This window comes from Excalfactoria chinensis, chromosome 18, assembly GCF_039878825.1.
Source record: "Excalfactoria chinensis isolate bCotChi1 chromosome 18, bCotChi1.hap2, whole genome shotgun sequence".
NCBI classification, from domain to species: domain Eukaryota; kingdom Metazoa; phylum Chordata; class Aves; order Galliformes; family Phasianidae; genus Excalfactoria; species Excalfactoria chinensis.
In genome coordinates, this window is record NC_092842.1 from 5,752,272 (window position 1) to 5,777,863 (window position 25,592).

At 49.2% G+C, this 25,592-nt stretch overlaps 1 protein-coding gene across 7 annotated transcripts in view; it reads right to left on the minus strand.

Annotated features, from left to right (window-relative positions):
* VAV2 (vav guanine nucleotide exchange factor 2) overlaps positions 1–25,592 on the minus strand; it is a 96,725-nt gene that overhangs the window by 66,695 nt on the left and 4,438 nt on the right. For all 7 annotated transcript variants that reach the window (XR_011905522.1, XM_072352443.1, XM_072352441.1 and 4 more), the window contains exon 2: positions 7,834–7,950. Coding sequence is in view for 6 of the 7 variants with exons in the window: in XM_072352443.1 (XP_072208544.1) it covers positions 7,834–7,950 (117 nt within the window). In the remaining variant the exon portion in view is untranslated. The remainder of the gene's footprint in view (positions 1–7,833; positions 7,951–25,592) is intronic.

The following is a 25,592-nucleotide window of genomic DNA, read 5'->3' on the forward strand; positions in this document are numbered from 1 at the left end:
GGAATTTGCCGAGAGGCATTTGAAGAGTCAATTCTGCACACTCCAGTAATTAGAACAATGTTATGAACAATGGCGACGGGGTAGGAGGGAGGCAGTGTGCTGGGATTTGGCTGATGGAGGTGAGAATACAGTGGGGCCTTCAGGTGAGAGCCCTTCGCATGGTTCCCTGCAGGTTGGATTAAAACCAAAAGCTTTTCTGCTTCCCAACTGCAGCTTTTCCTACACATGATTTTCAATAAAGTCTGGTACTTAGACCAAACATGGGCTGGTGACCCTGACCTGGCTTTCCTCTTTACATCAATAACACCACTGAGGTCAATAGTTCTTTTCCCTTCCAGACTATTCAAGGCCCTACCACAGCATCACCTACTGACTAATAAATCTTTGTGCATGATCTAAGACATCATCAACATCTAATCCCATAGAGCTCTTGGTCCAGAAACCAGATCTCCTAGGAGGAGCTGTTAGCCAAGCTCTACAAAATCAGCACACCCACAACAGCTGCATAAGCTGAAAGTGCTTAAAATTAGCTTTCCATCCAGTATCTCCTATAATGGGATCAAACATCCCAGTTGAGAAAGAAAACAAAACCAACCAGACCTACATGGATCCATCTCTGACATCTACCAGGATCTGCTGGACTCCATTTGCTGCTGCTCCCCAACACCCAACATCACAGAGCCCTCATTGCCACCTTCATGTTATTCCTAGGAGCCAGGAAATCTGGGTTTGCTTTAACTTTTTTTTTCCATCCTTCTCAATTAATTTGCTGTGCAAATCTAACCTCTCCAAAGGCAGCTTCAGAGCAGAACTGACGCGTAGGGTTCAAGATATACCGCCACTGCACAATAGTTATTCATATTCTTCTGAAAGTGGGACTCAGCCAGTTCAATTCACATCTGCAATGAACTGTGATCTCAGCTCTGCTTCTGGAGCACAGAGGTCCTTTTGATAAATCTCTACGTACAGGGACTAAAGCACTATTTCCGCATGAGAGAAATATATTATATTCAATTTTTTTTCCAATAATCTTCACAGTCCACTGGTTTGGAAGACGGAGTTTCTCTTTGCCATTGCAGAGCAGTTGCACCCATCAGACTCAACTATGTCATAGAGACATAAGGGAGCGATGCTCCGGAGCCCGCTGTATCACACCATGCCTCTGCAAGCACCTCTCCCACACCACAGCTCCAGCACCAACCTTGGGTTGGTTGGGCTCTGCATACATCCTGCTGCCAAAAATCAGTGCTCACAAATGGGATCCCCCTGAGACCCCCAGCTCTCACTGCACACCGCTGGCACCAACACTGGAAGCTCTATGTATGGTGTGATGGCTTTTCATTTTTCCCCCTGGTATTTGGCACTGCTTGCCAGCAGCAAGGCAACAGAATGAAGCCCTGGCAAGGGATGTCCCCATCCAAGTCCCTGAAGAACCTGCAAACTGCTGGCCCTAATACATGCCTTACTTCCAGCCTATTTGCACATAAGCTCCTTCCTTTGAAATGTTCTCCACCTTTCTCAAAACTTAAGGAACAGGCTGTGAAATCCCCACCATCTGTCAGCCCTGGAGAAGTCTCCAAAGCCAGCCTCTCCCACACTGCCTTATTCGTTAGTAGATAAGCCAGCAAACATTTACCAACTCCACACCTAAAATTCCTGAAGACAGGCTTGGGATAGGGAAACCTTGACAAATACCACTGAATAGAGCGTGCCCACACCATTAACTTTACCCAGGGTGCATTAGGGCTGCTTCCTCGCTACCACAATTATGTTTTAATATGTAATTAGTAGGATGAAAATGACGCTGAAAAGGAGAATGCCTCACTTACACCCCATTAAGACTGAGAACATAAATGAACTTGCTGCAGCATCACCATCCGAGGCTCATTAACCTCATCAGCAAAGCATCGACACTTGTACAGCCTCCGTGCCTCCTTTCTCTTCCTCACCCACCTCAAACCCTGGCAGTCTGTGAGAGCAAGAAGGGCAGAGGTAGCTCTCCCAAAGGGCAAATGAGTTCAGAGCACTACACAGCCCACACTAATGGCTTTCAGATGTCTCCATCACCCTGACCTCACCTGTGATGCTGAGAAAAGCTTTTCAAACCCATTCACCTGTGCTCCCCACCAACACGGCAGATGAAGTCAAACCACCCATGTCAGTGGCACACAATACAGGTCCATGGCACCATCCCCAGGTTAGCAGCCCCCAGGGCCAATGGGACTGGGCATGGGAAGCACAGAGAGGGCAGAAGAAATCTCATTTCTGGAGGAAAAAGGGAAAGGGGAAAAAAAAAGCTGGACTCACTCCAAGGACAAACAAGCAGCCCATTTTGAAGGAGTGGAACAAAATACTCCAAGATGCTGGGTTGTTTTTTTTTTCCTCTTTAATTCCCTTGAATGAGTGGGGGATGGAGCGAGCAGAAGGGCAGCCCTGGTGCACGGAGCTGTGCTGGAAAGGCAGGAGCTGCTGGGAGGGCTGAGCACACGCACCTCACCAAACCCACACTCTGCCAAGCAGCAGAGCTTCCCATACATCATCTCTCTTGTCCCCTGCTTTGTGCAATGTTGATTCGCTGTGAAACATTAACGTTTCTATTCAAACAAGTGGCTGTCCAAACACAAAGGGCCGATGGAGGAGGAGCCCCAAATAGATCCCCCCACTCTATGCACACAAGAGCTGTCCCCTCCCCTGGCAGCAGGTCCCACCATCACAGTGGGTATTTCAGGCACAGGGCAAATGATGCACCAATTGGTGCCCACTCTCCTTTGGCCCAGGAGGAATTTGTTTTCTGCAGAAGCTTTTTTTTTTGCCCTCCAATCTGTTCCATAGGGGGAGGATGCAGAACTACCCCAGGTTGGTGGCATTTGGTCGTGTCTGTGCTTTCAGGCTGAGAGTTTCACTTCTGGCGCATTCTGCCTCCACAGGGTTACACCCACACATTAATCTGCTTCAAGAAATGTTAATTATTCTTTGTAACTGAAGCGTTTGGCCTTGAGACAGCCTCACTATCAGATGCTGCAGCTCCAAGAGCTTAGGAAACATAGGGGAGATTTTAATAAAGAAACAGCAGAGCCCTGGCTCACTATGGAATAAGAACCTCTTTTTACCCCAGGACTGCTTTCAATGACACAACCTGAGCTGGATTTCCTCCCTTTGCCAATGCACACAGAACAGCTGAGCTCAAGTGATGCCAGATGCACCAAGTGAGCGCTGAGCATAGAAGGGCTCACTTAGCCTGGGGGCATCTCTCAGTCACGATGATCTTCATCAGGTCATTAAGTCACAAATGCCCGATGACATCATCAAGGAAAAACATCTTGCGGGGGTCAAATGCAAGCAGACATATTCTAAACAATAGGAAAACCCTTTGTGGAGGCAGAGATGTGGATGCCTTATTGCTCAAAGGTTTTCCGAAGTAAAAACCATCATTTTCACCCCAATCTTGTCTAATATGACTGCAAGGAGAGCTCAGCCAAGCGAAGGAACTAAAGGAAAATCAATTTCATACACATTAGGAATATGCATTTATCCATGTCCTGATCGATACCTTGGATTCCTCACACATTACAACATTCAGCTGCTCTTTGACAACAGCTCTCCCATGCAGACCATGGGAGTTACGAAAGATCCTGCCATGCTTGTTTGATCTGAAACTTAATACCCCTTAATGTGACCCCTTGGAAAAATACTGGGGAAAGCAGCCAAGAATTGAGTGGGGGGGTGGGGGGGGTAAGAGAGAAAGCAAAGCTTCCCAGAACAAACATTTCTGGCTCTTTCGGTTCCACTGAAAATCTGTGCATCTATAAACAGTGCGGATTTGCAAGTAGGGGAGAGATTAAAAGGGAAAAGCAGAGCTAATTGGTCACTGTGCAGCTAGAAGCTTCTGCTGGGCTGGGTGCCGGAGGGCCACCAGTGGGCAGGGGGGTACACAGCCTCTCCTCTCACTCACCTGGGGACACCACAGGGCACAACACAGCACTCGGTTTCCAGCTTCCATAAGAGAGCTGGGGGAAATTAACAGCAGTTGGAGCCACAGCCCCACTAGCCAGCATGGCAGCAGGTCTGTGCAGGGCGCAGCAGAACGCACCACCTGGTGCACGCTTGGCTAGCCACCGAGATCAGCAATTCATTTGCCCCTATTTGTATAGGGAAGTTCAGCATCAGAGTTTCCTGTGTGTGCATTTAGTGCTTGGGTCAAAAACATCTGTGGGACGCACTGCACCTGCTGTGACCCAGCCTGTAACCCAAGGAGCAGCCTACACCCCCTGTGTCCTGCAGCAGCTCCCTGAACCATCCCTGCACTGCTCAGCTCTGAGCTCCGTGTGCTCTGATCACAGGCAAAGCACCACCCATCCCCAAACAGACCCACAGAACCAACTCATCCTCACCCAGCTGATTTTTCCATCCCAGTGTCCAAGCTGATGCAGAGTTCAGCACGCAGCAGCACACACATCTCCATGTACTCTTTGCAGGCAGATTATGTTGCTGCTCCCATGGGAGCTTAAAAGAAATACACACACCCTTCTTTTGGGGAACACTGCTCATAGAATCACACTGTTGGAAAGGACCTACAAGATCATCCAGCCCAACCGTGCTCCCATCACCATTGCTAACATATCTCATCCCACCTGCTGCACACATCGTATATTGCGACTGATACAGCAATCAGCAGCTCAGCCTCCATAGGATCCCCCTCTGGACACGCATCCAAGCCCCACACAGCAGCCACTGAGTGGCTGAGATGATGCAAAGCATACGCTGTGCTGCTGCCCCTTCCCGTAGGGCAGCTGTATGTATGCAGCACATTTATTCCAAGCAGTCCAAGAACTTTCTAAAGACAAGTGATGACAATTAAACACACATCGGGAGAGCAGAGAGGGGTGGGAGGGTAATAAACGGCACGCTCTGTGGCTTTATGAATATTTGAACTATATTTCTCCCCCCCCCCCTCCAAAAAAGAAGGTACATTACTGCGTGTTATTGAAAATGAGTAACTCCATTTAATGAACCTTGCCGCTATCATGCTGACTAATAGAGTGATAAAGAGTTTAATCCATATTTATGTACATTTTATCTCATCGTAGTCGGTGCCAATAAATTAGCAAGTCCAATAAGAGTTGCGTTTTATATCATTGCTGCTATTAAATGTGCATGAAGTGCAGCGCAGCACCACGCTGTACGCGAGCACTGAGGCTTTATTTCATTTCATTTCTCTTCCAGAAGCCGGGCTGTGTTAGGAAGGGCTGGGCACCACGGAGCAGTTTTGTACAGGTCCCTATTGTGGATGATGGTTTTTGAGCTCCTTTCAAAGAAAAAGGACTCAAACCCAGGCGGAGCTGTGATACGACTTGCAGAAAACAATATAACCTTGTCAACAATTTGGTCTTTTAAGGCATCTGCAAACTGGAAACGTGGGCAGTCAGCGTTGCAAGTCACTTTTGGCAACCTATGCTGTGAAGCACAGCCCTTCCCTTGCGACAGAGGGTTTGCCAGACAACTGGACATCAGGAAAATATGGGCTGTGAGCAGCTGAGAGCGGCCCTTCAGCTCCCAGGGGTAAATGGGAAACACTGCGGCCCCGATTACAAGAACCATGACACATCCATTCCGCAGAAGCCCGCGCCTGCCAATTACCCAACATCCCACGAAGGCTGAGATGGATCTTTTCAGCCCCGTGGGGATTTGGGCTGGAGCAGCCCACATGGCCAGCGATCCCATTTCTCCAGCTGTTCTCCTGCTGGCAGCAAGGAAGCAGCGACTTACTGAGCTTAAAGCCCAAGGAGGGATGAGAATCCCCAGTGCCACATTCTGTTTGGTAATCACACTTCAGCAAGTCCGAGTGCTGTCACTGACTGCTGTCTAACCGGCCTTTGGGTCTGGAGGAGAGAAATAACTGCTTTCAAGTCCTCAGAAAGGAACCACCCAGCACCTCCCCACCACACTCCCTGTGTAATTAAACACTCCTTAAAGTCCTACGCACCACTCCAAAAGTCTCTTATACAGCCAGAGCATCTCACAGGCCAAAACGCACTACTGGTATCAATAATGAATGGCTTCAGGGAGGATTTTTTTGTGTGTGTGAAGTCTGCCTTTGGCCAGTGGGAACGTGAATTGAAGGCTCCTTCTGCTTGTAGGACTGCTGCTCAGAGCGGAAAGGAGCTGCGGTCAGCTGCAGATTTTTCCCTGTTTATTTGCTTTGCTGCTGTTGAACGCAGATCTGAGGATGGAGAGGGAATGAAAGGTGGCAAAGACAATGGGGACATTCTGAGAGGGACTCGGGGCAGCTGACATCCCACCGAACTCATGACAGCCACAGCAGGAAGAGATTTCTGTGTGCAGAACCTGTGCCTTGCAAACCACGTGAGGTTGTTTGAAGATGATAAGGCGCATTAAAGCAAGCCCGATCCCAGCCACCAAATACATTTGGGTCTCTCTGAAGTTCATGCTAAGTTTTTTTTTCCTTTCCAAGCCTCTTAGAAAAACCAACAAAAACGGCACTGTTACGGGTTAAGAGCAAACAGCACATCATCTCCTTCCCCTTCTACAGACCAAAGGCTGCAAAGTCCTCAATGACCTCCGTAAAGTAAACAGGAGGAGTCGGGAGAAGCTGAACCAGGACACAAAGGAAACAAAGCTGCGTTCAGCTGACACGTTCCAGGAGTCCATCCCACCAGCCTTCTGCTAGTGGGCTCCTATGGTGACGTGAAACAGCACCGAGCAAGAGAAAACGTGACAATAAAGCAGCGTTTTAATTAGCGGCGCTTCTTTCCCCCAGCCCAAAAGGTTCCCTCTGTGCATTCGTATTCCCAGAGCAACAAGAGCTGCCTTGTATTTCATAAATTAAAAAACTCATAAAACAAGCTCCTGTGATTGCACATTCCAGATAATGGTCCCGAAATAAATTAGGCAATAAATATCAAATAATACATCCCCATCAGCAGTGAAAATCTACACTTTGGATAATGGGAGGAGAAGGCGTCTTCAAGCAGCTTACGCCTGGCAGCCCCAAGGAGGTAAAACAATAGAGAGCTTTAATAAATCTTTTCACACCTTTTCCACTGCAGAATATAGCCATTGTCCCATGTAATACCTTCCCTGAGCCCTGAATCCATCTGAGTAACAGCGCACTCCTGATGCCATACATGTCAGAAGCAAAGGGAGCAGAACAACAGGCTCTTATCAGAACCATGTAGGATGTCCCTCCCTCACAGCTGGGGCTCCCACAGCACTCGGTGCTGCCCATCAGCTGCAGGATGCTCTCGGTCCTCCCATCTGAGTAACACAGCACCAAAAGAACCAGCATCCAGTGGGAGTAGTGGGGGGGGGGGGGAACCGTCCACATGCTTTTTTCACAAACACTTTGCTTCTAATTTTGCCTTGGTATGAAACTTTCTGACTGTTTCAGAAACTCCCCCCCACCCCATCACAGAGCTGGCAGTGATTGATTGTGGTGCGGCTGTTCTGCTCGTGATAAAGGCAGCAGCTGGGGTGGGCAGTGAACGTTTTGCACACATACACACACACAAACACACGGGGAAAACCTGAAGCCCACCCCCCCCAAAAAAGAGCCATCTCCCATAGACATACAGGCTGATCCCAGATGCTCTGCAATCAGAACAAAGCTCGAGTGCTTGCTCCCCTAACTCACTAACACGCAGCAGAATCAGCCCCCAAATATTCAAGCTACCGCAAGCCAGATGCATGGGTTAAGACATAGAATTTGCTCTGAAAAGAATCACATAGCCTTCCCACATTCATGGCATGAATCCGCAGGGCTGCCTGGAGCAGCAGCATTGAAACCCTCACGTCCCCCAGGCGCTGTGTTCTTACCTTGCCGAAGTCCCGCACATCAAACAGGTCGAAGGGGTCGAACAGATCGCTGTTTCTTAACCCAAACTTGTCGTGACACACTTTGAGGAAGGTTCGGATGTTCTTCAAGCAGAGGAACTGATGGAAAGGAAAATATAAAAGGGGAGATAAAAAAAACAAGCCAGACGGGCACAGATTTTAACAGAGATTTCCCTTAGCTAAATTCACATGTGAGACAAGTTAATGGGAGCTTGGGGACTTGCAATGAAAAAAGGCTGGGTTGGTTTATTTGTTGTTCCTGGAGAAGTCGGCTCCTGGTGCCCTGATAGGACTTCTGTGTTCTCAGCTGCACACCAGAAACAAACACCCTTTTGAAAAACAACTTTCACAGCTCAAACATAAGGTGACGCCGCGCAAAGGCTGGAAAACTCAAGCCAGAATGTTTCCCTTTCAAGCCTTAATCCAAATAGAAATTACAGCTGAGGGTCTACAGAAGCCCAATGCTGAGCTTTTAACCATTTCCAACATGCTCTTGTTGGCACTTCCCTGCACAAGTTGTACTCATTGCATCTGTAAGCATAACCACAGTAGCTCAGCATCACTGCCTTTAGGATTAGGCTTCAGGTCAGTGGTGATGGATATGCTGGACCACCTCATTCCCAACACATTGACACCCCATCACCCTTCCTTCCCCTTCAGCCCCTCCACATGAAGCTGAGCTCCCAGCACCGGGCACAGCCATCATATCAGCTCTCTCATTAGACAAACAAGCACCAGAGGCAGAAACTGAAAACAATTCTGTTTTTCTGGGGCATTCCTCTATTTCACATAAACGCTGCCATAAATATAACCTGTCTAGACAGAAAGGGCTTTTGGAACAGCTTTACAACTTCTTGCTGATACGGTTTATGAAACAACTTTGTCTTCTGGGTGCCTGCAGGAATTCACATCCTGTGCACGCCGGTTGCTTGCAGCAGGCCTACGACTGCTGTCATATGGCAGTCTCACTGATTTCATGTTTCAAAGCATGTGCTTATTTTAAATCCTTTTAAAGCCTCCAGTTTCTGAATGCGGCCGACACAGGTTACAGCCTCAATTGCACACAGCAAGGGGGCATTTCTCTGCCCCTGCACTCCCTGCAGGTCCCAGCACCCAACACCGTGGGCCACTGAGCTCACACAGTGACAAACATCGAGGAAGAGCTGACGAGCATCACAGAAGAGCCCCATCATCTGTTTAAAGACACGCTGCAAAGGCCCAGCCATGGAAGCAAGAAACATCTGGAGAAACAAAATACCCTGAATCGCTACTGAGGGTGGCAATGAACAGCAACTGCAGCCCCCTAGCCATGCTGGCTGCAGAAGGGCCCCCACCACCTGCACACACTCAGTTTCAGAACAGATTTGCTTATTTTTCAGCACACCACATTGCAGGAAGGTAAACAAACTGCTACCAGCCCTGAAGGAACTCAGCAAGTGCGATCACAGCATCACAGCAGTGGGATGACAGCAGCCCTGCGCATGGAAACTCCTCAGCAGCTTCTGGGATGAAGCCTGTGAACACTGCAGTGTCTGCTCAGCAACCGAACTGCTCAGGGTGGGGTTTGGAAGATGCTGCTCAACAGACCCCAATTGCTATATTCCTGGTGCAAGCCTAGTGAAAGGCTTGGGATCCCAGAGAGAAACTGAATGATAGAATATAGGGAGAGGAAGAAACGTGGCAGGTGGTTTGTTGGTGTGGGATCATAGGAAAGCTCATAGCTTTTCAGAGCTGGTCTCTTAAGGAAGCAGCAGGGCTGGGTTCATACTCCGGAGCCACGTACAATAACTGTGGGGTGAGTGGGCACAGAGCCACATTGCTGAGCACCATCCAAAGCCGTGGGCTCTAAATGGGCCCAGCAGCATGCAAGGAATGCTGCAGCTCTACCGTTTTAGATAACCCACTGTCGAATGACGAAAGTGACTTTCTTTAGCACTTCCTGACCGTGATGTCAGATTTCCTCTTATCTGGCTTCCAACACAGCCCAAACACACCAGGAGAAAAGTAAGCTCTCAATGGGGAGTTGCGAGCATCTGCTTATCACGGCCGTCACAAACGGGGAAGGAAAAAGCTCTCATTGAGAAAATATGGAATCTGCAATCATCAGTGGTGAAAAACGGGTATGCAGCAGCCTAAACCTCTTAAGAAAACAAAAGGGTAACTTGGAGTCACGCTGAGTTCCCCACGTGCTACTCTAACACTTGGAGCGGCAACAGGAGTGAGGAAGCCCTGATAAGAGCCACTGCAGGAGCAAGCACAATCAGGCCTGCAGCCAGCTGAAGCACAGAGCTATTGACACTCCCCCTTTGCTTGTTTCAAAGTCAGGGTGAGAAAGTCTAAGAGCATCCAAGTACCCATCAGGATCCACAGGGCTGGAGCTCCCACTACCCTGCATTGACAACCGCTCATTAAGCCATGGTCTTTACCTCCTAATCACTCCAAATGTCTCTGCCTGGCCGAGCTCTCCTCCACATCAAGGCTTTGAGAATTTTGGGAGCAGTAATTAAATCCACAAGCACAATGGAAGCTCATGTCCCCCTCCAAACAGCAGCCCTGGTGCTCCCCTGCTCCATCCCATCGTCTCTAGCAGAAAGCAGCAGCTGCAGAAGTGATACAAAAGCATCTCTGCAGGAAAACCTCCCCTCCCATTCACATTTGGATTCAAGTCGCAGCTCATCAATTACTTTAGATGGACAGATTAAATTTCAGGCTGTTGGACAGCAGATTTATCTACTGAGAAGTGGAGAACGAAATTATTTTTTCAAACAATTTAGTGCTATTATTTCTCCCCATTTCAGAGCCTCACAGACTGGGCAAATTCCACTTAGCAAGGCTGATTAATGAGCTCAAAACACCGATGAGCACTGACCTCACCACAACAACTTCTCCTCACCTCCACCCACAAGCCCTGATTAGCCCTAGGAGAGCACCTGAGGGATAGCAATCATCTCTTTCAGCAAACACCAATTGCTGGTCACTGGGAGGAATGGGGAAGCAAGCCAAAATGCTTCCCAGCAAGGAAGAATCAGCTTTCAAGATGTCACTCAAGTCTCATCCTCCAGGGACAGCACAGAGTCACTATGAGCACCTGCCTTGAGCAGGAGGATCCCAGTACAGCCCTTGCCCTGCTTGATGCTGCTCTCCTTGCTCCTGCACAGGTACAGTGAGCAAAGAGCACTGGGCAGCTGTGGGAACTCCTGCTGTTCACAAAGTGTGGGCTTGCAGAGTGGTCTCTCAGAGAACAACACAGAGGTTGTGAATAGGATGCTCCAATACGCATAACATTGTAAGATCAATTTAAAACAAACCAACCCTCCCCCCCCAAAAAAAAACCCAAACAATAGTGGGAGGTCCCAGAGTAACCTATTAAATTCACCAAAGCCACGAAAGCTCAGTTATAGACACAAGCACTGCTGAAAGCTATTCCTGAGCCAGAGGCGGGAGGAGCATTAAGCAGAGCCCCTGGGTTTCCTATAAAGCATCAATTACCAAAACAAGGAGAGGGCTGGGGGCAAGCAGTGCTGAGGTGGCTGATGATCTGAGGACGTGGGAAGAATGAGAGACACAGCACAGCATCAAATGATTAAATCCACATCAATCAGAGACGCAGAAGAAATGCACTGATGTGCATATAGAGAAAACACAGGGGAAAGTCTCCGTGTAGGCCAAGCCAGCACTGTAGGAGCTGCCAAAGCCCAACCTGCTGCATCCTATGGGGGTTCTGCTGACCCCAAATCCTCGGGGGCTGCTGCAGGCTGGGCCAGCAGGCTCACTTTGCCCACTATATGCACTTCTACAGAGAAAAGTGAGAAATGAAATTGAAAAATACAGAACAAAACCCCCCCATCAGGTGTCCAATGAATCCAAGATGACAACGCAGGGCTGGAGGAGGGAGCGGGGTAACGCCTTGTGGTTGAGGGTAGGGGAAAGAGAACACAGAGAGCCACAACCCTTCTGTCCTAAGGGGGCACATTCTGACCGCATCAATGACCTTCCCTGAGCTGGGAGGGAAGCTGAGCCATCCCTGGCAGCAGGGCCAAAAAGGTTTGATGTGAGCATGCCGGGGAGCCAGAGGGGCCACATTGCCACTGCGATGCACAGGGGCTGTAAATGGGCGGAAGGAAGTTGTGACTTCCCAAAGAAAGCTGCCGGCCGCAGTCGGGGACAGCATTTCCCCTCTTTGTGAAGTCCTCCCAGGTCTGCAGGCAAAGCTCCTAAGGGGAAAAACCAGCACAGCATAGGGAAGGGAAAGGATTCACCCAACTGCCCCAGCCTTTCTATCAGAGGTGTTTGCAGATCTGCCATTCTCAGCCCACACAGCACCAGGGCTGCCAAAACCCATCGACTGCAACGAGTGCAGTCGGGGTGCAAACCCACCATACTGAGACCCACCATACTGAGACCTTTGCACTGAGGAGTCCCAAAACCTTACTTCAGTTCTCTCCATGCTGATTGTACTTCAGAGATTGATCATGTAGGATGTCTTTAAGGAAGAGGTATGCAAAGGAATAGCACGAGCTCTGGGAAAAGCAAATGGTTCTGGCCCTTTCTGAAGGCCTAAGTCTTCACCCGCTCTGAGAGAGGGAAATTCAGACATCTCTGGGTTCACAGCACTGCTTTGAGGAACCTGCCACATTCTTAGTGTTAGGAAAGTGAGGAAAGAAGCTCTGTTTGCTGAATAAAGAAGAGAATTTGCATCCCTGCCCATCCTGGAAAAACCTGGGCTGACAGATGCCCTTGGGTTATCCAAGCACCTGGTCACATGAAAACCCCTCCCTGGCTGCCTTCATGCTGCATGGCAGGACCAGCTTGGACAGCAGCAGCATGCCATGCCTTCATGGACCAGGACCAGATCTGTGCTGTTATCCACATCCCTTAGAGACCAAACACAAAGAGGCTTCTTTCAGCCTCTCCCACGCAACGCAGGGTTAGAGCAGCACTGGGCTGTCTCTGAGGCACATCAGCAGCATGCTGCCAAATCCTGGCTTGGACTGAGCGAGACACAAGGTCTGAGGCTGCATGGGGCTCAGAGGCACTGCTCCATCTGCCCATGTCTGTCACCCTTAGCAGAGTCCCCTGCTGCACTCATTAAGCCCAGCTCACTTCTCTCCTTGCAGGAAGAGGCACGACTCCATCACGGAGCTCAGTACCAGGAATAAAGAGGAACTGTTCAGCTTTTGCTCTTGACATGAAGTCCTAAGCTCCCCACCAGGGCTCACGCTTCATCATGCATGAAACACAACCATAGGTTTAAATAAGAAAAAAGAAAGCAATTATTATTGTAGCTGATCAAGAAATCAGATGCCTTCCCACACACTGAGCTTACAGCAATGAAAATACAAAACATTCTAGCCAACAGCTTTAGGACAGGGCTTGTCCCAACCGTGACAATCAAATTGTAACACAGAATCCAGCTGCTGTTAAAGAAAACGGGTAATGATGTCACTGTATATAAGGTTACACCAGAACGATGTGCTTACACAGAACTTTCCAAGCTCTCATTGTTTTGCTGCTCTTTGGGTTGGGTGAGGATTTGGGCCGTGATGAATTCTTGACAGGACAGAGATGAGAACAGATCCGTTATGCCCTGAGAGGAGCAACGGCAGCCAAGTGGGGAAATCAGCCCCTGTCACGTCAAGCACCGGGACCAGAGCTGTGAGATGGAACCCTGGGTGGAAGCTACAAGTCTGGGCTGGCACACAAAACACGCAGAAATCCCTTTGTTCTGTTTAAAAGTGAGATGCTGAATAGGAAAGCTTTGACTTTAGAAACACACCACGGGGTGGGAACTGCATTCGATGCCTGTAATACCTGACTCCAACGTCATTTATGTCACGCAGGCGACTGTGAAATAATAGCCAAATATGTATATCGAATTCAAGAGCTTTGTATCAATTTTATGAGTCCAATCCTACCCGTGCACTGTTATCTTGGCCGTCCCCTCAGCTGGCAGCATGGCCATTTGGGGCAGGCATGCCCCCAGCTCAAGGCACACATCTGCCTCGCTGCAGATGCTGCGTGCTTTTGGTTTTAAGCCCCTCTAGGAAATGTTCTTTCAAAAGCTCTGATATCAGACCAGTGGCATGCAATCTTTCAACATCCAGCAGACTTTTCTGGCAAGAGCTTGTACGAGCAACCATCGCGTTAATTCGAGCATCATTTCCCCACGCAGGCGTGATCTGGGGTGATCCGCTTCCAATTAGATTTGCTTAACCCTTCACAAAGCCTCAGAAATTACAACCAAATGTGCTGTTTTCCTCCCTGCAAGGAGTGCCAGGTTACCTGCCAGGAATCAGAGGTGCTGAACTAACCCATCTCCCAACGCATTCATCCCACTGAGCCAAAGCAGCGCAGTGCAGGCAGGGAAAGCGCAATTGAAAAGCGAGAACACAGCCATGAGAAATATTTATAACCCCGCATTTGTTGCAGCTTCTACCTTTTATATTGCTGATGGAGGGTATAATGGCCTGGAACAATTGCAAAATTCTGTCGTTTTGATACAAGTGTCAGCAAGTCATCTTAGAAATTGGATACTCAGCAAAGGCTGCTCTCCTGGATACCTCCGGGATGGCAACGCTGGGAGGCTGAAAGGCTCTAATAGGTCACGATTTGTCCAGTCTTGCTGCTGCCTGACAAGATCCAGAGATCACAGCTCAGCACCAACATCAGTGCTGAAGCACAGGGAGCTCTGGTTTGTCCCGGCAGAAGAGAAGAGAGCTTGCTGTTGCCTGTGCCTTGCCCAAGCCCACATTTACCTGCGTGTCCTTGCTGAAATCAGGCTGCCAGCCCTCTGGTTGCCAGTGGGCTCAGTGAGAAACAGTTCCTAAATGACACACTGGGGATTGGGATGGCATTATTGGAAGCAGACAACAAACAGTCCAAAAACTCAGCTTAATGGCACCGGGTAATGATGCTGAAAGATATCCCCCAGCTTCTTCTTCAACAAGTAATTAAAACCAGAGCCCTACTCTTCACATTGCAGATGGCTGATGCAGACCTGCATATGAGATTAGGCTACACCGTGCAAGATTAAGCTCACAATGTGCTTTTAATGGGCCTCTGGATGTTTCTCTGATCATGGTGGCACGTGGGAGCTGCACGCAGCAGCCAGAGCACCTCTGGCTTCACCCATTCTGCTGCTGTTTGCTTGCTTGTGGTTCAGCTTTTGCTTTGGACACGCAGCCTACTGCATTAAGAACAAGATGGGGAGAGCCAGGGGATGTCAGCCTCACCTCAGACCCACAGTGTGCCCCATTGGGATTTCTTTTATAAAGACCAGAGAGTAAATCAGGAGCAGGCAGCATGCATTTAGCACAGCAAGCTTTGCTCGTCCAACTCAATTGCTTTCTATAAAGCAACAAACATCAGGGGACAGATGTGACTTGGAGCAGTGATGCAATCAACGTGCTTTGCCTTCATGGAGATCTCTGCCATCACCTCCCTCTGTACGAGGAACCATGCAACTCCCATAGCCACGTGTCTGTTGGCCACATCCATTGCAACAGGGCAAATTGCATTGCAGGGACAGAGGGAAAGGAGGGTGACTAGCTGGGAGGAAGGCCCTGCATTTCAGCTCCTCATCCCTGCAGAGACGGTCAGAAAACACCCAACATTTGAAAGAAGAGTTCCAAAGTCTTCAAACACAGCTCAGTTCTCAGAGCCGCCCAGGCAGCAGCAGAAGCCTCCCATGAGTCTTCAGTCTGAGTAGGCTTCAGATTCAGCCCCCAAATCCTACTTGGCTCTCTCCTCATGGCTCCAAATCCATTTCTCTATATTACCATCCACAAACACAGGCGTTAGCACTGTTTCTCTTACTGCACAAAGCGCTCTGACCGCCTTTTCTGATTTGCATTCAGGGTATCAGTTCCTCTCCCCTCCAACACTGCAAGGAAATTAATTAACCGGATAGCAACGGTAAGTCTCATAAAGCTTGGGAGGCCGAGACAGGAAACCTGAAGGTTAACTATCATGTCTAATATGGGTGAGAGGTACAAATCAGGATGAACTTCAAGCAGGGGAAGGACGGGGAGCCTGCTGGAATAGCTGTGATGATGGGTTGTGAAGGTCCTTATTGAAAAAGCTGGGCTTTGTGCACTGCTATGCCCATAGATTTGGATACTCAGTGTGTCTGCCCTTTGTTTATTTTGCTTTCCATTGCACGAGTGAAAGGTTGGAAATTAAACTGCTCTGAGCTAAGCTAAAGGCCATTAAATCCACCAAACCCCAGAGACCCCATATCTGTCATTTGACCCCACAGTGACCATTCACATGAGGCTTTTTGCCGGGAAGGAGAACACAAGTGCCACTGAAACCCAGTTTTACAGCTTCTCAGCCACCTCAGTTTGCAACAGGGGAAGAAAACACACTAGTAAAAAGAACCAGAAAGCAATCACTTTCCATTTCCAGTTATTTTTGCAAAGTGGGATTTAATGAGAGGTTCCGGCCAAAAATTAATGCTGCTCTGTGAAGTTTCCCTAAGTGTGAAATGATTCAGTGCCAAAACGAACTGAAAGCATCTCAATGCAGTGACTGAGTGCCAAGAGTTTCAAAGGCGTGTTTGTATCGAGCGTCAGCCATTGCAACACGTGCTCCAGGCATGGAGCTGGGCATGTCCCCATCCATGACCTTTCATCTGGAGGAGTCCTAAACCGAAGGAGACAGTGGGGAGCTTTGTGCCCAACCCAACATGCTCTGTGCATGATGAAATGGGCTACAGCAGGTAAATCATCAGTAAAGCTGCTGGAAAAGGTTGAGTTTCAGCTTGAAAGAATCAGCAATGAGAATTGAGCCCACAGATTATGGGAAAGAAGGCTCTGGATATTAATATTGTTCATTATATTAGCACACTGGGAATGTAACAAGATCAACACAACTTTCTAATCTGATACCTGTCTTGCTCTTTGCAGCCTGTAACACTTGCCTGCCTGCTGCATTAGCACAACAGGGCTGTATTCAGTGCTGGCATCAGCAAGGCTAGAGATGGGTTTAGAAACCTCCCCTACATTTAAAGAAGGGATCTGAGGGATGCAGAAATGCAGCACCTTGCAATCAGCCTGGTGGATGCCCTGCCCTGATATTAATCCTGGGTGGAAACAGAGAGGTGCAGTTCATAAAACAGCCTGGGTTGCAAAGGACCACAATGATCATCCAGTTTCAATCCCCCTGCTATGTGCAGGGTTGCCAGCCATAAGAAGACCAGGATGCCCAGAGCTCTTCTTGCCCAAAATCTTCAATGTTTTGGCCAAACAGCTGAAAGCTTTGGCTTAGTATAAAAAGCAAGTCCTCCTTTGGGTATGGTGGGTGGATGCCCAGACTAAATGACCCTAGTGGTCTTTCCCAACCTCACTGATCCTACGACAACATGCACTACCAAGGATGTATTGTAGCCTACCGCAAAGAAACCATGCTCTATTTAAATACCTCAGTAGAAACACGGATGCTTGGGGTTCTTCAATTCACACTCACTTAAGAAAAGAAAGGAAAATAAAAAGGTTAACTGGAATTTGTGAGCTGAGAAGAGCCAGCTATGCTCAGAGGCTGCCTCTCCCCACCCCTGCATGGACTCGGGTGCACTCACATGCAGGTGCTCCACTAGGACAAGCATTTCCCCTAGAAGCAGAATTTAATGATGTATTTACCAGCCAGACAGCAACAGTTACACCAGACAGCACACACACGAGCACTGCTTACTCTCCTAATTGGAATATCTAAAATAAACTCTGTAGAAGGGAGTAATTGCATCTGCAGAGCGGAGAGCGTTAGGGAAGGGTTCGTTTTGCTGTGCTGGTCTAATTAATTTGGTACGAACAGAGCAGGGAGATGAGGCCCTGGGGACTTGTTGGGCCGGACCGCTAATGCTTCAGCAGAAGGGGCAGGGGAGTGGGGAGCAGCATCTGAGCCCAGCACAGCCATTAACCCTCACTCCTCCCAAAGCCATCCGCCCCACTTCACATCATTGGAAATGGGCAGGACGCAGAAGGGCAATACTCAGAGCTTCAAATGGGAGCTGGTCGATGCATCTAGATAGGCAGCGGCCCTAAAAGAATACAAAAAGCCCAGTGACCCGCAAATTAAAGTTATGTTATTGATGTGGCTAAGCGTCAACACGCAGTTAAATGCAGCCTGCTTGTTCATTTTGGACAGCAACCCCGTGCTGTTTTCCTAGAGCCACCCAATATGAACTCATTTCCACTATTTAAGCTGCATACCACTAACAAAAAGTTACCCTCTGCTTTAAATTAATCCTCTTAGCAACTGCTTCCATAAACACACTGAGAACTCAACCAGCCCGTGCACAGGCAGAGCAAACGTTACAGGAGAAGGGATCTGCTGCTCACAGGCTGTGCTCATGCAGAAAATACCATGGTTTGCTTCCAAATCGGCTGCACACTGAGCTGTGACACCAGCCTCACCCTGCATACACACTTTACCTCCTTTTCTTAGCATGAGAACAACTACACTGATTTGCATGGAACAGGTTGCCCAAGGAAGCTGTGGATGCCCCATCACTGCAGGCATTCAAGGCCAGGTTGGATGTGGCTCTAGGCAGCCTGGGCTGCTGGCTGGCAACCCTGCACATAGCAGGGGGTTGGAACTGGATGAGCACCGTGGGCCTTTGCAACCCAGGCCATTCTATGAGCCTACAATAAAACGCACCGAGCTCTGCACAATCCCAAGCAGAAGTCATTAGGAGTGCCGAGCAGCCAATGTGATGCTTTTTAGATCTTCTGCAGCAATCATTAAGCCTGGTCCAGCTCCTGTTAAGATCACTACGGCACACATTAGGCTGAGCTGTTAGGAATAAATCACTCCTCCGCACACTGCAATTGAGACTTTGCAAAGAAAAGTGAAGACTACAGAGTATTTTACATGGCCATAAACACCGGGGGAAATAAAGCATCTCTCCGAGGTGCAGCTTCCAATGCAAAAAGCTCTTATTAAAACCAGCACTTCCTGGAGCTCCGGAGAAGAGCGGCTCTCCAACTGCTGATGTCTTTTAGGGGAGGGGGTGGAAATAAAGAATATTCTGCACAAATTCATCACGGCTTCTGGCTGCATTCAAAAAGCAAAATGCAACTCTTTCTAACAAAGCAAACTACCACTAGGAAGATTATTTCCCCCTGCAGGACTCAAGGAGCGAGCAGCATCTAGTTGATGGAGATCTGGAGGCCTCACAGAGAGGAAGAAAGCCCTCAGAGGGAAATGCAGCTTTAGCCTTCCCAGGAACTGCTGGGTCTTCACAGAGCCCTTCCATCTTCTGCTTTGTGACTTCTTTCTTTAGACTCATGCACCCAAACCAACCACCCCACACAGCCTGCAGATCCCAAACACCACAAGCAATGACATCTGTAATCACCTGCCCTTTTTTAAGAGCACTTGCAACTGTGTGGTGAACCAAGTTCTTCCTATTGCTATTTCTGCTTTGATTTACAGATGGGAGGGGAAGAAAAGTGGTAAAGGAAAGCTGCCATTCACAGTGGGAACAGCACAACCATGAAAGCTAGGGGACCCAAGGAGAAAAATTAAGGATGAACGCATCCCCTACATCCTTCCTACCTGAGTCTGAGGGCACTGTAAGGACTTCAACAGAGCTCAGATCCTGGAATGGAGCCCTGTGTGCCACTGAGGATGCTCACAGCACCAAGCAGGGCTCACAGCACCCCCAGCAAAGCTCCGTGTGTATTCTCCAGCACAACAAAGCCCGATGCTCTGACAGAGACAAACCCAAGCAGTGATTAACGTTACCTCCAGCACAAAGACAAGTTAAACACCCCTTTGTGCAGAGACACCTGCAGGGAGCTCCTCCTGCACGGCACTACTGGAGCAGTAGAAATAACGGTGCTGAGCGGCTGTATGAAAGGTTTGTATGGAGCAATAACACCACCCAGCACCTCATCTTTACCTTAAGGTACCTTCACACCCCACACTGTCATTAGGAGAACTGGCTGGGAAGAAATTGAGGTGGATTCGAGCAGTTCCTCCTTTCCCACTTGGCAAAGCACAGCTAAGCAATAACACCATTCACTCCTCCAGCTTTATTCTGGTGGATCCCCATGCTGAAGGCAGTTCCCCACCTCCACCCTTTAAGTTATCTCACAAGGAGGGGGGGGATGCAGAACGCCACCCACTTGCTGTTTGCTAATATTCTGCTTTGTACGTTTTAAACCTTGCCTATTTTAACTCTGCTTTCAAGTTTATGAGACTTCAGAGAGCACTTCAATCCCGTTCCTACGCACTTCCCCAAAGCAGCGACAGCCAACGCCTGTTTGTCTGCTTTCCCTTAAGGAAAAATTAAACCTTTGCATCACAGAACTTCAGGATCCGGGTCTTCTAGAAATACACCAGGGAAATAAAGACACAGAAATGGGGTTTAATGGCCTGCATGGAGCCAGTCCTCAGTGTCACGTTATTGGCATAGAGCAGCAGTGTGGGAGCTACAGAGGAGCCAGGAGGACCCCTGGTTTTAGCTGAAGCACCAGAACATGGGGCACTTCCACTTAGAATTTCCATCAGGAGCCCATATTGTGGCATTGTCCTTCTCCATCGCAAAGGAGCAGATTCTGCTCATGCTGCCAAAACCACCAGGAAACATGAAAATGCAATGAGGCACCACCTCCCATCAATAAATTCCATTATTTTCTTTTCTTCCTATAGAGATTCTCTCCCCCCCGGCAGCTGTATGCTAATTTCCCCTCAGCACTGCTTTATTATCACTCAGAACAGATGTTGCAGTCGCTCCAAAACTCGGAGGTGACAAAACCCATTAACCCAGCCCAGCAGCCAGGCTGGGCAGCCAGCAGCTGTGATAGGGAAGGGCTCAGCCCTATCCCACTCCTCCACCCAACAACAGAACGGGACCGAAAACCCACCAGCAGAAACACCCACAGATGGACCAAAGGAAGCAATGCCATTCATCAACGTGGCCCAGAACCCAAAGAAATCAGCTACAAGACCAGCCAAGGGTTTTACAACCGAGGCCCCAACGTGGATGCACTGACTTATTGAGAGGGTGCCCAGCTTTGTGCACGTGCAGATGAAGCCCCTTTCCATGCAGTCCCGAAAGGTTTAGCTTTCCCCCATGGAACTGATTTCCCCCCATGCAACTCCTGGAGTAATTAGTGCCAGAATTTGTTTGTGACCTTTGCATAAATTGTTCTTTTCTGAAGGGAAAGCTGTTAAACACGGTAGCAAATATAATTAAAGAGGGAAAGCTGGGGGGGGGGGTGACAGAAAAATCTGGAATTAAATGTGTTTAATTAGAAATGCTTCTTGTGACAACCTGGCTAAGGAAAACCCTCTCATGCAGACACTGCAGTTACACTCAAGCTTCCTTGTTGTGCCTTCTGAGATAAGGGGAACCACCTCTAACCTTTGTCACCCCTAAGAAAAGCATTCAGGTGCTCCTCTGTGATGTGCACCCACACATGATGAGGCTGCAAAACTCTACACAGAAAAGGCAGAGCCTCCAACCCCAGCAGCCTTTCCCAGCCTTATCACAGCCTCATCTCTCTTCCTTCACGGCCTTTGACCACAGCTGCTGTTCATGCTGCAAGAAACATGCTTTGCTATCAGGTGATGAGAATGTTTAACCACTCTCAGACCAAGTTCCCATCAGGGAGATGCTGATGGTGTGAAGCACAGAGGTGCCAGGCAAAGTGCTGAGAAGTGGCAGCGATGGAGCCCATTTATTACCTAGCAATACTCAGCATTACATGCAATATTTGCACAGATGCAGGGCAGGCTCCTGGGCCTCCAATTGGTTTCCAGATCAGGAGATGACCCCATGCAGAGAGATATGGGATGAATCATGGGGATGGGAGAGATGAGAAGGGCCAGATGCAGCATGGCTGCTCCCCTGGGAATGGCACCTCCTGGCACCCAGTGCTGTGACCCCACAAACCTCAGTGCAATGCCCACGTTTCACATCCTGCAACCCAGCATGGGAAAAAATCTTCTTGGAGGAGCTTCATTGCACATCCAGCCCTCCTCCAGGTGCTCCCTGCTGCCAGAGCTGAGCAAAACGAGCAAAGAATGGTGTGCAAGGAAAGCCCTGCTCCCTCCCTTCCAGCCCCAAAGAACAGCTCAAAGCTCAGCAGCACAGATAGAAAAGTAGGAGCTGGGCTATAAAATCAAAGCGGGAAGCACTTCAAAGCAACATCCTGGGTTTACTATAGATTTGATTTTATTTGCTGTTGAAAGCCACAATTCTCCCACAGCTCTCCAAGATGAGAATTGTTTGTTTTCTTCCTCCTGAGGCTCACCAGCAGCTTTCTAGGAAGATCACACACGTGCAGAAGTGCTTCCCATAAGCATGTCAGGTCTCAGTAGGCACACAAACCTGCCCTGGATATTGGGCACATTGCCTGTCCTGGGGAACCACCAGGCTGTGTGTGGGTGCAACACACACTTGCTCTCCACAAATACATGACAAAATGTAATTATACAGCTATATATACACATGGATCTCCTATATACACATGGATCTCCCCCACTCCTGTTGCTTCTTCCAGAGGTCAATCCTGCCTTGGAAACCTTGTAAGGCAAACCTATACCCTTACATGAACGCAGTTAATCCTGCAAACACTCCACGTGTCTGATAAACCCAACACAGCCTTTCCTAGAAAGCAAACCAGTCTCTAAAGCACGTCTCAGTTCAAAGCAGTCAGTTGATGCTCAGAGAGGGCACTGCCTGACCCCGCACAGCACTGCAATGGGGTTTCCCAGAGCGACTGTGCAGCAACCCCCATCTGTGAGCCCCAGAGCAAGGCTGGATGTGTGCTCAAGGCCTGGGCATTTTCTTTCCCTCCCGTGGGGCCAAATGCTTTTGTCATGCACATGGAGTCGGGCAGATTTCACAGACAATTCTGGTTTCGCAGCACAAACACAAATCACTTCTCCCGCTCCTCCCCTTCTGGGTCTGCTCTGCTCCCTGCCCACTCCCTTTCAAATACCAGATGTTCCATTTAGCAGTAAGCCACTATAAAGCACAGCAAAAAGATATGAATGCTATAAAAAGGCCAATTTACTCCCCCCCCCCCCCCCCCCCCCATCAGCATTAAAGAACAGGGCTTGAAGAGAAAGAGCAAATTTCCTCTAGAGGAACTTTTTCACCTCCCCCATTTATCAAGGCAGAGCTGGCAGCGTGAGCTGAGGTGTGAATCCCCCCCCAGACACCGCCCCACTGTCATCGCATCCTGTACAGCTGTCAGCATCTGCATCACTGCACCAGGTTCAGCCCCAGGTCAGCTGTCAGCACGGGCTCACGTTGCTCCCAACATGGGTATACAGGGCACTGCACAACCAGAGGTGCTCTCCAGGTCCAGCAGACCTGGCAAATTCAATCCTGAGATGTCAAGTGGTGTCACAGCAAATAAAGGCTGATTTCCAAGCGGGTCTCTACCGCAGGCAATGCTCTGCTCCATCACACCACCCATGAGCCAGACCCAAAGAGAGAGTCAGGATATGAGTCAGGCTGGTGGATTTCCAAGGAGGCGAAGGAGGACCTTCCAGCTGGATGCTGGCTACCCAGACAGGGCAGTCCCCCAAGTTAGGAAACAACAAGAGCAGATCCTGTGTTATCTCCTGCCACCCAAGCAACAACCCGAATGAGGCGGAAGGGAGACAATGGGAAGCATGCAGCCTTTGTTTGGTGACGGAAAGGCTTCCAGCCATCACATTGGGCACTTCGGCAACGGGATGACCCTGGACAATAAGGATGTTGCAAGATGTGCTCTGCAGGGCTTTTCAAGCAACTCAGGAATCTTGGTGGCTGACACAGCACTCTGCGGTGACTTCTGCTAAGGAGCTGCAAAGCAACCTGACCCATCTGCGCCCACATTTGTCTGCTGTCTCTGATGGAGTCATTCAGACTTTTGCAAGAACACGAACACCTTCTGACACAAGGAAATAAAAAGGCTCAGATGTTCCACTTATGTTAAGCTGAAAGGCTTCCACAGGGATAAACCCAAACGTTTACACCCTGGTTAAACCTTCCCGCTAACAAGAGGGAGATCCATCAGGTTGCACTCAGCCAGAATGGTCTGGATTCACATCCCCAGGAGGAAAATCAGCTGAATATTCATAGAACATAACCAGAAATAGGGAAGGTGGCCTGAAGCAGCTTAACTCCTCAACAGCCCCACACCCAACAGCAAAATCACAGCTCTAGGGAAAGCTTTGCTACCCAATGTGCCCATGTTCACAGGGCTCAGCAGCTGCAGGGCCACTGATAAACCCAAGCAATATAAAACTCATCCCAACCCCCCAACCCCAACAGCAACTGCTGCAGCAGCAAAGCTTTGTTGCACACACAGCTCCGTGCTCTGCTTTGGGACAGCTCTGCTCAGCCCATTGCAGAGCTCACAGAGGGTGGAGGACAAACGTGGCCGCTCCTTGGGTTGCATCACTGGATGGAACACAACACTGAGCTGCAACCAAAGAAAACAGGAGGGGGGTGGGTTTGAAGTTGTAATAACTCTCATTTTTATTAGGAGTTGCTCTGAAATAGAAAGAAAGCCTTTACCTCTCCTTAGAGAAAGCAACTTCAGAGGGAACACAGCTTTGGATAAAGCAGAATCCCAGGGGTGCACAGTGCAGGTGCACAGGGGTGGGATCTGAGCAGGGAAGCTGCACTCACTGCTGTGTTTTCAGCTTGTTTCAGGTGAAGGATGCAACTGAGGGCAAGGCCAGCACTAGGAAGGGGGAAGAAAGCTGTCATGCAGCTCCAGGGAGGTGCGTCAACACTCAAAATAAATAGCTAACAATGAAAACAGAGCTGTGGGATCAGCATAGCTTGAGAGAATCCTTAAGGAGGGCTCGGCTGAGAGGAATTTGAGTGGAGAAGTACCGCAGCACAAGGGCTCCAACCCCGCACCCAGAAAAGGGCTCTGTCTCTTTAAGAATGGACAAAGCAGCAGATCAACAATTCGCCCTGAGGTCAGTCTGAAGCAACATTTCTGTCCCAGCCAAGAGCTGGGCTCCTTCTGGCTGCTGAGGAGCAGAAAGAAGCATTGGGTCTGCAGCACCCACAGGATGCAGGCAGAGGTGATGCTCAGCCCCCAGGGCTGCACAGCCATTCCTCTTTGCACAGTGTAACCCTGGTGCACACCTGGCTTGGTCCAGCAAAAGCCTTAAATCCTGCATCCTAAATCCCTCACTCAAGCACTCAGACACAGCCAGGCAGCTCAGTGCCACGGCTGCAGAACAGCAGTTTGGCCTGCAGCAACCAAGCATCAAAGTGCCTGTTGCCTGGCAGTACCCCAACCCAATGGGACACTACCAAGGATGTGTTTCACAAGGCTGCTCCTGCACGGTACTGAAGGTAAGTATTTAACTCTCATTAATCACTCAACAGGAGGGGAAATAAAACCTCAACCTCACTGCTTTTCATGCTCCTTGGCATAGCCCACAGGATCTATCTAACACCTTCAGTCATCGCCTGCCCCAGCAAAGCACACAGGAGCCTTCAGCCTCAGGTCACATCATACCTCATCACCTCAGCCAGCAGAGAAAGAGGGCACCACCTCCACCTCCAGCAAGGTTTCAGGGTGCTCTCTGATGTTTTCTCCCAGTGATGCTGTAGGAAGATGGGAAGGAAAACTGCAGCGGGTTCCTATTTGTAAGGCACTCACGAGTTTGGCCCTACAAAACAGAGCACCTTTCCTTCCCCCCCCCCCCCCCCCCCAACTTTGGAAAGCTCAGCACATCCGAACGGGAAGTCAGTGAGACACAGTAAACAGTGA